The 16,170-nt window shown below is 36.4% G+C and overlaps 1 protein-coding gene across 2 annotated transcripts in view; it reads left to right on the top strand.

The window, feature by feature from the left end:
* LOC136869768 (AT-rich interactive domain-containing protein 5B-like) overlaps nucleotides 1–16,170 on the top strand; it is a 377,104-nt gene that overhangs the window by 256,281 nt on the left and 104,653 nt on the right. The window contains exon 3 of one of the 2 annotated variants that reach the window (XM_067144875.2): nucleotides 11,691–11,788. The exons of the other annotated variant lie outside the window; for it this stretch is intronic. Coding sequence (XP_067000976.1) covers nucleotides 11,691–11,705 — 15 coding nt within the window. The 3' untranslated portion in view covers nucleotides 11,706–11,788. Of the gene's footprint in view, nucleotides 1–11,690; nucleotides 11,789–16,170 lie in introns of those variants that run through there. 2 annotated transcript variants of the gene reach the window in all.

Raw genomic sequence — 16,170 nt, 5'->3', positions numbered from 1 at the left:
TTTTATTACGTACTAATTAAGGCTCTACGCATTTTAATAAAATAATATGGTAACATGACAAAACAGACAGAATGACCTAGAGACAAAATTCCAAAATGTGACAGAATTATTTTTCAAAATTCTCTTTTTTTAAAATACCCGCAAAAAATGCAATATATGTTTATAATCGGAGCGGAATGGCAGCGTGCGTTACCGCGCTAGGGCTGTGGAGCGAAGCTCTGCATTCGAGAGTCCCGTAGGTTCGAACCCCACCGTCGGCTGTCCTGAGAGTGTTTTTCTGTGGCTTTCCATTTTCCCTGCCAGGCAAATACCGGGACAGTTCCTGTTCGTAGGCTCCAACCTGTTCCTTTCACCTCCTTAATCTCATTCACTACCATTCATTTCATCTTCATTAACTCCTCAACTGAGGTTGGCGACAGGAAGGGCATCCGACCGTAAAAACAAGCCATATAATTTCACCTTGTTCTTCCTTGACCCCGTATGAAGGAAGCGGGACTATGTGACATACATACATGTTTGTAATCGGGGTGCCTTTAACAGAATTCATATATACATATATTGGAGCATTGCACCAGACGACCAGACCACTCAGTACAAAGATGTCATCAACATACGAAGGATGATTAAAAAAAAACTAAGGTTAACTAAGGTTACAAGGTCCGATATTCCTGGAGTTTCGTCTGTTATAGAGAAATTAGTAGTGTGCGGCAATTCTAATAAATGCAGAGTTTCAGCCACATACAGCGCTAGTTTTAGGTAAACACGAATGGAAAACTGGTCTCGCGAAGAAATCTGCTCAGCTATTCGATTTCTGTGGGCGTAACATGTAAGCGCGGCTCTTCACCGGCAGCAGGTAGAAATTTACGGAGAGACTGTAATATCTCGTCAGCATGTCGTAGAATGGTGTCGAGAGTTTGCGGCCGGTAGGGAAAAGGTCATCGACGAGGATCGCAGTGACCGATCCAGCACGGCATTAACAGATTTGAACACAGCTCGCGTGGAGGAGCTGTTTCAGGACAACAGGAGGATGACGAGGAGGTGAAACATTTCGCGACAACGTGACGAGGACAGGATTTTTACCAGGAGGGAATATTCAAACTCATCCCACGAAGCGACAAATGCCTAAACCTATGTGGAGACTATGTCGAAAAATAACGTAATGTATGTACAATCAGTTGGCTGTATTGGTTGTATGATATGAAATGTACACGTTTCCTTCGTATGTTGATAACATCTTTGTACTGAGTGGTCTGGTCGTCTGGTGCAATGCTCCAATATATGTATATATGAATTCTGTTAAAGGCACCCCGATTACAAACATGTATGTCACATAGTCCCGCTTCCTTGATACGGGGTCAAGGAAGAACAAGATGAAATTATGTACACGTCTTTGTAACCTTACTTTTTGATCATCCTTCCATACATTTGTCCTATACACACATTGTGAATACACTTCTGTATTTCTATTACGTTAGAAAAGTGACAGTGTTCAGAGCGATTTGCGGCTAATGTTCTCATTTAAACGCGGTCTAAAAACATAAAAGTGCACTCGCTTATTGACATGTTATAGATAAATCTTCGTATATTCTATATAGCCTAAAAATGAACGAGATTACTATTGTTTCAGATGATGTGCAGTTAATAATTACGAAGGTAACTTAGACCGAAGTGAGGTCCTCGGCCGCATGTCCTCCTCAATATTAAAACGAGTATTACCAGACTGAGAATTGAACACAAAGCATGGTTGTAACCACTGTGATGGTGGTGATTATTGTTTTAACAGGAATTACGACTGGACAACCATCCTCTCTTAACTCTCATCACATGGAGAAATGTAAGAGTTCCATTCTTTCGACGAAAGAGAGTATCGACAAAAGAAAGGGAAGGGCCACGATTATTTCCAAATCGTTGGATTGGACGAAGAGGGATTGTACCATGGTCGGCATTTTCGCCAGATTTAACCCCTGCAGTTTTTTCTGTGGGGAAAGCTAAAAAAAAAGGACGCTGTTTACAAGGACATATCGAGTACAGCAGATAATATGAAACGACGTATTACTGCTGCCTGCGCTGACATTTCTGATGAAATGCTAGAACGTGTGCATCCCGGATTCTGGACCATGCCAGATCATACCAACCGCCCCGCGTTTCAAAATTACACAATTTTTGCGGGTTTTTTTTCTCAGAATTTCATGTAATTTAGATCTTATCCCACAAAAAACATGAAAAACCTAAAATCACTAGTTTTTCGACAATTTGCACAAAAGTTCAAAAATAGCAATATTTCGTTCTGCTCCACAAAATCGTGCAAATTTTTCCACACCTACAACTTTTAACCATTCCCTCATAATTTTGCGTATTTTTCTCGGAATTTCATCTCTTTTTCCAAAAATCACCTATTTTTAGTAAAATGATCAAAAGTTAATATTTCTATAAAATAAAAAATAAAAACCCAAAATCACTAGTTTTTCGACAATTTGCACGAAAGGTAAAAATCGCAATATTTCATTCTGCTCCACAAAATCCTGCACATTCTTCTACTAAAAAGTTGTAAAATGAAAGAAAAATAATGAAACTTATAAAAATTTAAAAAAGAAAATAAAAACTGAAGAAAATTAAGAAAAAATCATAAATTATTTTTAAAATAGTTTTTTATATTGATAAATTTGTTTGTTATCTAATACTGGACACAGTTTTTGTTCCTAATAAATGAGGACCTGTGTAAGTTGTAACGAAACTAAGGAATTCCAACATTTTGCTATACGCTGAAAATCTAGATCAAACGAATGTAGGCCTAAAGAACGTAAAAATAAAAAAAGCAACGAGATAAATATAACTGCGAAGATTTCGAATATAAAGAATTTGAAACACGTGTTTTAGAATTTTTAAGTAAATATCCTAGTATTCCAAAATCAAAAATATTTCTCAATAATGGTGGAGAGTTGCGAGCGATGGTATAAAATATAATTATTTTGAATATATTAATACAGACGCATATTGCCCCCAAGATTTATATAGAGAACGTTTCCCATTTAATAAGAAACATATTAAAGGAATTGTGGAGATAGAGAGAAAACTGGAACTAACTCTCGAGAATAAAAATAAACGAAGGGCCTATAAGAGTTCCATTTTTTAATAATGAAGTAGTTTATAATAGTATAATTACTGGTACAAAATATATTATTGAAACTAGGGATAGATCTGTTTTAAAATAATAAACATTATAAAATTAAATATTAAAAATTCAAGATTATTTATTTAAGAAAATTTCAGTAATTAAACAATTGAAAAATAAAGTACGAAGAAAATTAACTATAAATTTGTTATCTAATACTGGACACAGTTTTTATCCGTAATAAATGGAGACAACGATTTGTCAACCATGTAGAATAAGAAAACATATAAACAAATTTACTACAAATGGTAGATCTATCAAAACAAGCTGTAAAAGATGTAGAAATACTAAGAACTATTAATTTTAATTTCCTCGAAGTTGAGACATATATTTTAACAGAAGAAGAATATAAGTTACGAAGCGAATTCCCAAATATACCAGACGAGAAACCAGATAAAGTTTGTTACATATTGTAACTTTTTGATGATTACTGATAAATAAAATCATGAGTAAAAATATATAAATAAAATTACTCAAAACTTAATAAAATTAATAAGCATAATTAACCGAAATGTCCGTAGTATGGGCGCCAGAGTTCACTAGAATGGATCCCTCGAATTTAGATAAGAGCATGATAAACTGTATATCCCAGGGCGTGTACATAATGCTGCGTACTGGTACATCTGCTGCAGGCCTTACCTAACCTCCTGTAAACGACTAATTAGGTAGGAACTGCACCTAGGTTCATCAATAACACTGATTCTAAAATAGCTAACTATATTCTTAACAAATTCCGTGCATGAGCACCTCATCAACATACAACATTATACATATAATACACACATAAAATATTGCTGGAAGACTCCATATTTACAACAACAACAATAATGAAAATCGTGGGAAAACCATTTGTAGATAGTCCGATGAACAATGTACATGTATGAAGATAAATACCCTTCACTGTCTCTATATCAATTCGACTTACCGATTCTCCTAATCAGCAGTTATCACATCACACAGATACTGTACCTTGTACTACTGTGTTCACATATTTTAACACTTGTTGTAAAGATATATACACACATCTGTCGATCCTCAACATAAATTATGGAAAGTCTGAGATAGCTTTCACCAACATATAATGCTAGGCCGCCACAAGTGCTACAATACTTAATGCGCAAGCACTCTCCACAATCAGCCACTTTCCACGAACATAACAAGACTACGCTCCACGAACGTTTGAAGTCCAGTCCATTGCAGCCGTGTCACTCCAGTACCGTGTATCAGCACCACTTCCTTCCCGTACAGTGCGTCAGTTGTAGTTCCTTCATACAGTGTTACTGCTTGTAGTTGTCTTCCTTCTCGTTCCTTTACAATCACCTCGGTTGCCGCCGTATGATCAACCTTTATAGACATCAACATTCCCCTCCTCTCAGATGATACGTCTGGATTGGTGCTTGCCAGCCAATCATGAGTGAACCTCTTGTCAGGACCTTGCTCCCAAGAGATAAACAAACTCTGGGGTTTGCCTCGGATGAGTCAACGAACTTCCCTAATACAACAACAAGCTCATCTCATCAGGCTGGGATATATGCATGACTCATTGAATATCCCGACACAAGTACATCACAACAAACACTGGGGTAGCCACATGACTCAACCAAATTACCAGAGTTATTAAAGCAATGTTTTCCCACTCGTGCAAAAAAATTACTCATACCTACATATGTGGATATCTTCCAGCTTACCAATATAAATGGCAAAATATACAAATGAAATACTGATAATAATAATGATAATAATAATAATACTAATAATAATACGAATACTGACAATAATATCTCTAACTTCTACATATAATTCGGGGGTGTGATATATGTACTATCACAATATGATGGCGAATGTTAATTGATAATCAATGTATTTTTACTAAAATAGAACCGGAATCGCCATTACTAGATCCTCTACTAAAGTAGTTTACAGAGAGATTTCCATTTGACAGATGATTGATTAAGAATACTGTTGATATGAATAGAGAATTAATACCTGGGAAAAGAATAGAAATAAAAAGATTTGATCTGGAAATATAATTTGGAACAAGCATATCTGGTTTTAAATATATAGTTGATTTAAAAAACCTTGTTTTAAAAGCGATGAAGACTATTTAAAATCGTTAAACGGTTATCAGGCAATAAAACAAAATCAACCAACGAAAGATTTGGATTAAAATTTAAATAACTCGAATCTGATTACAAATATTGGGGATATTAATTACACAAATGGAGAACAAAAATTACAAAAATTTAAACCAATTACAGAACCTTTCTGCGATGATATTAAGGTTGTTAAACTCACAGATTCTAAAGATTGCGAAGAAATAAAAAACGGAAAATTTCTTGTAAAAAAAAAGAGGCATGTGATTCCTTTAATAGTTATCTAACAAGAAGTAAGTTCTCTAATTTTAATTTAGCAGGACATGGAGTTAAAGCAAAAATACCATATTTATTAAATTCCAGTACACAAACAATTATAGGTGTTAAACAGATTTTTAAAAAATATTGATATTATAAATAAAAACTACTTGAATCCAGTTGTTAGTCCATATAAAATAGAATTAGCAGATGTAAAAATAAATACCCTTTTAACAGAATTACCAGATATTTTAAAAGAACTTAAAAAATAACATTATTATCTCTTAGATTTGGATATAACGCAAGATTTTGGAGATATTTTTAACAAAGAAGAAATGAGTAAATATTTAATAAATAATTTCAATTTTCGTTTGCACGGAAAATATAAAAAAGGAATGTAGTGTAATAGTTAACCATAACAACTCTGTTGGACTGCTTAACTAGGATAAATTCTAATTCTAGAGTTAAATTCTGCAATAAATTTATTTGCCATTTAACAGGTCCTGGAGTTAACAAACAACTAGGAAACCATATAATAGACTTTTTTAAGTTGTCCAGATAAAGGATTAAAAGAAACCTTTTCTTCTAAATTAGCTAAAGAGAATGGAATAACAAGATTGGAAGCAACAATTTATCATTATACGAACGGAAATTTCCAACAAGAAAAGGAATTTAATCCAATACAAGATTGTTTAGAATTATTAGAAAACTCGAGAGAATATTTCCAAAACGCACCATTTTACTCTGTTCCAATAGCTAAAATGTGAGAAAAATTAACGAATATTCTACAAAACAGTTGTCTTGTTTATAAAGATTTATTACAATATGTTTATTGGGGAAATAAAAATATAAAGAAATTAACAGGAATACAAGTTAGTTTACCAGACAACCAAGAAGAAACAAATTAAATATGTACTATCTGCTTTTAGTTTTAATTATTTACCGCTTAACTATACAGAAACTCTAGAACATGTAGATAACTCGAGTATTATATCTATAGCCCAAAAATGTTATATTAAAGCCGGAGAAACTTACTTTACTAAATCTAATAATCTATATTCTGCCCGACTCCATGGCTAAATGGTTAGCGTGCTGGCCTTTGGTAGCAGGGGTCCCGGGTTCGATTCCCGGTAGGGTCGAGAATTCTAACCACCAGTGGTTAATTTCTCTGGTACGGGGACTGGGTGTATGTGTCGTCTTCATCGTCATTTCATCATCATGATGCGGAGGTCGCCTAAGGGAGTCAAATCGAAAGACCTGCACCTGGCGAGCCGAACATGTCCTCGGGCACTCCCGGCACTAAAAGCCATACGCCATTTTTTAATTCTCATTTCTACTGTAGCGAAAGAAATAGAATGGAACCATTAGGATTAACTAATACTAAAAATGTTATACCAATTGTTTTGAGAAAAAGAACAAATATTTCCCACAAACTCTGTCCATATCCCATTAAAGAAATTAAACCAATTAATATAATATATTTACAGTCTGTTAAGAAAATATTACAAGAACTAGAAAATATAGGAATCCAAGAGTGAAAACTCTCTTACTTGGAGCAAATAAGATCTATACAAGAGGAATATAAGAAAGAACTAGAAAAAGAACAACAAATAAAAGAAACAGAAATCTGTTTATTCTATTAAAGGGCCGCTTACAAATAAACCAATAGATACAAGTAAAAACAGAGACGATTTAAAGGAAGAAGGATTTGTTTTTATCTCTTATAATGGGTTAGAAATGATATATTATTAAGCAGAAAACCATCTAGGAAAAAAAAGGTAAATGGAACTAAACATTATAATGCACATTCTTATCCTAATATAGAATAATATAAACTCCTATATGCCTTAGAAAATAAAGAAAATTTGTATAACGAAGAAATAACACAACAAATAGATAATGCAAGAATGGGGGAAATGGTAGGAAAAGTAAAAGTAATCGCGTGTAAAATATTAGAAAGTTTAGAAGAAGCAACAGAATTAATTATATCTACTTTATCTACAATAGATTATAGAGGAAAAGAAATATATTTAAATTCGAAAATATAGAAAGTTATGTATCTAATTATTGGTTAGAGAAAGAAATACACGATAGAAAAATAGGTTTAAATTATAAGATTAAAGTTAAACTCGATCAAATAAAAGCAACTCCTAATAAAAATATTAATATTTATTGTTTAGATTTTAACAACTTCGAATTCTGGAATAGTTATATTATTTTCTTTAAAATAGTTTAAAAGCCCTTTTGGATAATCTAAAGGAGGTCTATGTAAAGATCTTGTATAATTTTTAATATAATATTTTTCACTCGGATACATGCCTTTGCTGGTGAGATGTAGTGTTTACAGTGCGCTGTGTCTTCTGGTATGGGCTATATCAAATTTGTTACTTTCATTGATCTGTCTGTCTCATCCTTGGCTTTGACAATATGAAAGTGACTGAGGTATGAGTGATGCTAGTAATACCATTCCTTATGCAGCCAGTCCCTGTTATGAATGGTGTGAAAATATCGCTCATTTCAGTGGGCTTGGTAGACTAGTATGTAATAGCAACGACTGGCTCGGTGAGGAAAGCAACGGGAAACTACCTCACTCTTCATTTTCCTAGTGCGCCTCTTCAGTGACACCTAGGCTATTTATGACAGCTATTGGCGGAACTGCAGAGGATCAAACCAGCCTTCGGGCTGACTACCCAACATACATACCAAGGAACTAAACCTCTCGCTTCTTCTTTATTATAGAATTGGTAAACATTATAATCTAAATAGTAAATAACAATAACCATAATTGTTCTTCTTTTTTATCTTTAGTTATGTATATTTCCACATCGGAACTTCTAGGAGTTAGATCTGTAGGTAATATTAATTTATACATTTATTAACTATATGTATATAAACGATTAATATTTTAATAAAAAAACAACTCGTTAGAGATTATGTAACTATATGTTGAAAGACACTTATTCTAGTAAAAATTGTAATAAAATAGGACAATTCTAATGTTTTTAACTAAAGAGCTGAAGAGTAACCAGCAGTTTCAGATGCATCCAAACACTTTTTTTATTGACATAATGCTGTATACTCTAGACTTTCGGGCTAATGCCGTGTCAAGAAAATAAGGCGAAATTCTTTATAGTACGCAAACTTTTTCTTGAGCCCTGAGCTCCATAGTGCCGAATGGAAACTAGGGCTCGAGAAAAGGTTCGCGAACTATACGTTTCGCAGAGAACTGTGCTCTGCGTCATCAGAAGAAAACCTGAATGTCCACGAGAAAGGCTTCTTAAACAATGACTTTTTGAAATTTCGACGTTATAATAGAAGTGGAAATGATACGTTCATTCGTCACCAGATGGCTCCCCGGACGTGGCACAGCGCTAGCGTTCGAAACGGAAGCTGACCGAACCATCACAATCAGTCGAAGGAGGGTCACACAACATGTGTACATAACATATGATATTGACACAAACCTGGAATGAAACATCTAGCGATGAGGAACGTACGAATTTGGTAAATACCGAGACGAAATAACAATAGTGAAGGGACAGGGAAGAGAACTACCTACGTAGATCCTTAATGGCTGGCAACCAGGTATTACTTAATTGATAGCCGGTGTCCCTGTTGAAATTGTTAGGATTCCTACGTATTTCCACAGCTTCCGGTATAATCCTGGACCTGTAGTGTCTAGTGTGGGTAAGAGCTCGAGCATCTTGGAACATGACATCATGACCCGACGATAGAGCGTGCTCAACTATTGACGATTTGTCTGGCTGGTTGAGACGAATATTGCGTTCATGTTCCTTGATAGGGGTGCCAATGGACCGGCATGTTCGGCCGATGTATACCTTACCGCAAGTACAGGGAACTTCGTATACCCCAGGATTTAAAAGTGGGGACAATAATCTGTCCTTGGTTTTACTCAGACTGTGAGCAATTTTAGTGGCGGTGCCAAACACGGTTTTTATATTGTTTGCGGAGGACCTTGGCAGTTCGATCTGTAATGTTGTGAATGTAAGGCAAGTAGGCAGTTCCCTTCACTTCCTCCTTCTGTGAGCTTTGCTTGGTCGTTTCTCTGGGATGCAGGGCTCTATGAATCTGCAAATCGCTGTAACCATTACCCTTGAACGTGACTTTGAGCGTGTCCATCTCCACCTGGATATCTGATGGCTCAAAAATTCGTTTCGCCCGCTTGGCGAGTGTCGTGAGAATGCCTTGTTTATGTGCTGGATGGTGGTGAGAATCTGCATGAAGATAGCGATTCGTGTGGGTAGGCTTACGATAGACGGTGTGTCCTAAGGAGCCGTCCGGTTTCTTTCTTAATAGAACATCCGAGAAAGGAAGGCTTCCGTCCGACTCCATCTTCATAGTGAATTTAATTGAAGGATGTTGCTGATTTAGGTGATTTAAAAATTGAATTTTCTCAGGACCTTCTGTCTAGACCACAAATGCAGCTACATAACTCCACCATATCATAAGTTTGACGGGCGCCGAAGCAGTAGCATCCTCCTCAAAATGATCTATAAAGAAATTAGCTACTACGGGCGAAAGTACGTACCCTTTCCACTTCTGTTATAACGTCGAAATTCCAAAAAGTCTTTGTTTAAGAAGCCTTTCTCGTGGACAGTAGAGATTTTCTTCTGATGACGCAGAGCACAGTTCTCTGCGAAACGTAACGAATTTCGCCCTATTTTCTTGAGGATTTTAGGTTACATGACCTACGGAGTTATTTCAATTTACACCTTTCACAGATCTTCATGTCTGTAAATACGCGCCGTGAAAGCATTAATGGCAACTATATTGTATTGCTAATATTTTAATAAAAACAGCTCTTTAAAGATTTGTTTAACTATATATAGATAGTTATCTAAGTAAAATTATAATAAAAAGCTCATTTAATAGAACAAGAAGATAAAGAAATTGGTATAACTCGTTTTGAAATAGGCCTGTTGGTTCATTTGTAATTAACGCCTAAACTAGAATATCCATAATTAAAAAATCCCATAGTAGTAGGCCTAAAGTAAAGCGGAAAGTCGAAATTGATGAATAGGCAATCAGGTGGTGCCAAATTAAAATGCCAGCATACGATAGCTGAGGCCATATACACTTTGTTTTTGTTTTGAATATTGTGTCTACAAATAATTCTGCGCATAGAAAGGCCGTAACGCTTGTATTTACAATTTGCACTGAAAATAATTCTGAGAGTCTCTTCTCCCATTATCTTGAATTAAATGAACCATTAGCGTCTTATATAGGCCTAACTATTGTGTTAAAAACAGAAGTTATTTTTCAGAATAGCAACACAATTCACGCAACTTTTTAATTTGGACTTGAGCTCAACTCTTTCCTGTCTGACTTCCTGTGGTTACTCGTATTCTCCTTCCTTCGCTGAGGATTTTAGGTTACATGACCTACGGAGTCATTTCAGTTTACATCTTTCACAGATCTTCCCTTTCTTTAATTGATGACATCATTCTTCTGGAAGTCAAATCATCACTATCTTCCTCCTCATTCTTATTCTTATTATTGACATTCAGTCTTGCATCTTTTCCTCAGTTTATTACACATCCCAACGTGCTTTTACTGTAGGGTGACACTAAAAATTACGGCTAACATAGTCGTAATACCAATATAAATAGTCCGTTATTGGACATATCCCAGGTGTGCAAGTTGGGCTCATCGGTTGGTTAACAGCACACCCATCAAGACGTATGGCTAACCGTAGAGGCCACTGCGCAGGCTACTTGGAGCCACCGGCAGTGCCAATGCACTATGAGAGATCTTGTCTCCTTACCAAAAAATGATGCCTGCCTGGCCATCAGATGATACAGTATACAGTAGATTCCAGGTTCCCTATAGGAATCAACATCTATATCATAACAGAGTCATTTCAAAATCCCGGACTTTTTTCCAACCCTCTCGTCTCTTTAGTATTTTTGGATAATGAGTTACTGATATTGTGTTCAGGGCTTAAATGCTCTGAGCTATGTTGTTTACTGACACTGTAGTACAGATGAAAGTAATGTACTGAATTGCCAAGACATACGTTAATAGTTCTTCATAGAAGTTCTTTCTGTTTTATTTTGATTATAGTTCTGTATGTTTAATGACGTTATACATAGTTGAATTTTATGTTGTATTTCTGTGAAATAATGAATTTTTTTCTCTCTTTTCAGGTGAGTTGTTGCTGAACAGCTGATGAATGGGAATGATGCTTTTTTTTTCTGTGAGTTGAAAATGTTTGGGAAAAGTTTGACAAAGCATGTTAATTAAGAACAACTACCTTATTTCTCACCTGATGTGAAAATATCGTTTCGACGTTTCAAAACAGCTTTGGGCTCCATGCCCATGGTATAATCATCGCCCTCTACTATGGCTGCGCTAGTATAATAAACAATACGCTTTACATAATATTTACTTCCCTTTTGACAGTAGTAAGTCGAAACAATATTTGCTTCACGTTGGTAGTATACTGTTGTCTGCTGCCTTCTATGATATTTTAATTTTTTTTCCTCCCTCTTATAACGCAACTGTTTGTACTCGTTCAACAATTGCCAGGAAAGTTTCCTCAAAAAAGAGTTCATTATTGTGTTTTCATCTAGTACTAATCATTGTTGCGTAGAATGATATTAAATTGGAAATTCCGTCCGTTCTTGGTAATGTACTGGTTTCTTTGTCTAGAGAACCTAGCCTGTCTTCCAGTAATGTATGATATTGATATTGATATATCATACGTTGGGCATTTACGATATCATAAGTTGTTGGCACAGGATTCTCCAAGAATAGTGTATGTGGGCTTATCTAATTTGCCATCATGAATAAAGGCGAGAGTAATGGACCATGTAGTAAATGTAAAGTGTAGATACCAGCTTCATTTCTCAGTGACCGAGCTCGATAGCTGCAGTCGCTTAAGTGCAGCCAGTATCCAGTATTCGGGAGATAGTAGGTTCGAACCCCACTGTCGGCAGCCCTGAAAATGGTTTTCCGTGGTTTCCCATTTTCACATCAGGCAAATGCTGGGGCTGTACCTTAATTAAGGCCACGGCCGCTTCCTTCCCACTCCTAACCCTTTCCTGTCCCATCGTCGCCGTAAGACCTATCTGTGTCGGTGCGACGTAAAACAACTAGCAACAAAAACATTTCTCAGTACCTGTCAGAATTGTATTAAAGAAATACTAGGAAAGAATGCCTACATTTTCTTCCTGCTCTGGTAAGCATTTATTTTAGTTATAAAAAGGCGAAGAGCATATCATGCATTTACAATCAGGGCAGATCGAATTAGAAAAGTACTACACGCGATCTGAAGTAAGCATCGATGGCGAGTTGCTCTCCCTTTCAGGGCGAGCAGATAATGTTGCTTTACTAAGACGGACTGAAAATGCTCAAGTTACCGTAGCAACTAACATGTGAACGGACACCTGAGTAGTTGTTTCGGGACTTGCGCACGTTGGAGTGCGAAGGAGAAACAACCGAGAACCCACTACTAATACTTATGAACGTTATAACTCAGGTATCGGAGTTGTAGATCGAATGGACTGATTAAGAGACCTGTACGGAATGAGGATACGCTCCAAGAAATGATATTGGCCACTCTTCAGGTTCTATCTCAATGGGTCTATCTTCGATTTACGAATGCTATATAGACCATTCCACGATGATATCCCTCTGCTAGAATTCTCACGGAGAATTGTTACTGCATTGCTTCTGGGGCCCAAAGATAAACCTCTTAACACCTAAAGGAAGAGAGCTTAGTTAGGCAGATTTAGATACGATCGAATGGATCAAATTTCATGATCTGTGCAATGCTGGTCTCCGAACTGAACATTGTTTTGCTGCTTACCATACCAAACAAATGCATCGCACAGCATGGCCCATTGATACCTTGACTGAGGCTAAATGTATATTAGTGGAGTATTAAGTACATAATTTTCAGTGACTTATTGGTTTATTATTGTGTTAGACATGTTTTATGTATCGTTAATGCCCCTGGTACTATCATACCATTATCATTCGGCATTACCAAAAATCAAAAGTGTTTTGCTCTTATTTCTAACATTTACAACTGAACTTGTAACTGTTAACTAGTATTTCAAAGAATTTGGACGAAAATAATTTTCTCTGTGCATTAATGGGTTAACGTACAACAATTTTCCGATGATCTTATTGTCAAAAGCGACACACGGACAGCGTTATCAACAAATGTATAGCGCATATTTGTGCACTGCCACGATTGTAATTACAGTAAACCATTCTTAAATGTAAGTACAGAGTGTGAAAAATCAGGTCACAGTCGAACCTCGATATCTCGAACCTCTATTATTCGAATTATCAGTATCTCGAAGTAACTTAAATTTCCCGGCCGTTGGCCCTATTCTTCACGTGTATTTATTTCTCTATTACTCGAAATTCGGTTACACGAATTTCTCGATTTCTCGAAGCAAACATTTCATCCCTTGAAGCAAAAAACACTCTGTAACTCGAATTTTGTGCAACATTAACTGTGCGATACGGCATTTGTGGCTTGTGAGGAACAGCTAACAAGTAAAGAGAGGGTCACTGTGATGCTGGGAGCTAATATGACGGGAACCAAAATCTAAAACTTCTAGTGATCGGAAAATCGGCGAAGCCTCGCTGTTTCTCAGGTGTGAATTAATTACCGGTCACGTACGAAAGCAACCCCCCGAAGCCGCGGACGACAAGCTCCATTTGCGAATCTCGACTGCGTGGTATTGATGAGAAGTTTCAGAGTGAACGGTGAAGGGAGGAAAAGTTAACCGTAACAAACAGAAGAGACTAACGGATTTTTTCCAAAGGTGTTAGGGAGGTATGTTTCTTGTTTCACTACTGTGTGTACTGTATCCTGTCCTCTAAAAAGTTACTATAATAAGTGTTATAATTAAAGTGATGCCGTAAAATAGAGTTTGTATGTTTTTAAATATAAAATAATGTATTCAGTATAAGCCCATAGATACGTATGATTCAATTATATGCTATACATGCAAAAAAAACCAACGGTATTATCTACATCTCGAAATTATTTTTGCGATTTGAACATTGTTGAGGGCAAATAATAAATACCTATTCGATGTTAATTCCATGGTCGTTGGAAGGGCCTACTCGCAATAATCGAAATTCCTCTAAAAAGGAAGTGAAGTCGCATGACAAAATATGTTTTTTTAAATTTAAATGTTTGTGTTGTTCCACTGTTATAGGAGAACTGCATTCAATCCAAATCGTTTCTTTTTCTTTCAAGAACACTTTTTTTTTTTTTTTGACGTAGGATATGTCTGTAGCTTCGGAACAATATCTGGGTCGGTGAGAGTTTCAAAAACATGAATTTTTAAATAGAAACAATTTTTTGAAAACACGTGCGACGGCAGTGTTCGGTACCTCGTTGTAAAGAGGAAGGATCAATGCACCAGGCAACATAAGTCTGACCTCGGTGTGACGTCATCTGTTGATGTGATAGCGCCGCCATCTTGAGGTACCAAAATCGCCGGTCTGCCCGGCGGCTAAAAGTTAGTAAAGCTCTAGATTCCAGTGTGACAGCACGTCGTGTGAGCGGTCGTTTGGCTCATGTCAAATGAGTTTTACAAGTATACGTTGAAATACATACCTGCTAACCCTTCCGATTTACCCGGAAACTTTCGTTTTTTAACTCGTCTTCCGATTTGCCGATTTATATTTAGGGTCAGGTTCTCAAATACGGCCACCAAAGTATATTCGTATATTTTATTCGAACGTGAAAAGGAGTACAAAGACAAAGTGGAAATGAAAGGTACATAACTACTAAATGTTTAGTATGTAGGAATTCAAAACAACTGTATTATAGATGAATTTACGTGAACTTATTTAGGATCATTGCAAAACGGCCGTGTTAGAAGACAGTCTTGTAAGATGTCCGTCTATGGAAAATTCATTTTATGAACACTTTTCACACACATAATCTTTTACACCATGTGTATTTGTACATTTCTCATGACACCACATACTGCACTTCACACAACACACCCAGATTTGCCCGTCGTGGTTTTCGCTGAAGAGTCCATCGTAATATCCACACCTGCTATCATCAGTATCTCGTGCGGATCCATTTTTCGCTTTCGGGTTCATTTTCGCCATTTTCTTTGTTCTTCGTTCTCTTATGTGTTGTGGGGAAGTCAAAATTGTGGCTTTTTGACTTCTGCCTGCATTCTTCTTCCTTGGTACAGAAAGCGTAGAGCATAGTTGCTGCAGCTGCCAGGTTGCCGGCCGTGTTACAAGACCATACACTTCCAAATAATTCACGACCTATCTCACATATGGCAGCACTAATCTGCCGTAACGACCTACGCTTCTCTTCTTTGAAGGCCATGATTTAACAGGCAATATTCACCTTTTATAATTTAAAACTCATACTGCTACAATGAATTATATTTCAAGAACACGAAAAATAAAAAATGGCTTCGTCAGACTTACCTTTAGAATGTAGACGTTAAATATTCACTCGTAGAAAAGCACAAAACAGACATATGACAATAGCAGACAACTGAACGGAAGCCGAACATGTATGGCAATGATGTTAACACACTCTGTCGGGTTCCTCTCCTGATAGGAAGGCGATAGATTTGAAAGAACGAAATTTGGCCGTTTTACAAGAGCGGCCGTTTTATAAGA

Source organism: Anabrus simplex, chromosome 1, assembly GCF_040414725.1.
Source record: "Anabrus simplex isolate iqAnaSimp1 chromosome 1, ASM4041472v1, whole genome shotgun sequence".
NCBI classification, from domain to species: domain Eukaryota; kingdom Metazoa; phylum Arthropoda; class Insecta; order Orthoptera; family Tettigoniidae; genus Anabrus; species Anabrus simplex.
The sequence above is the reverse complement of the archived record's forward strand: the minus strand, read 5'-3'. Positions and strand labels throughout refer to the sequence as shown.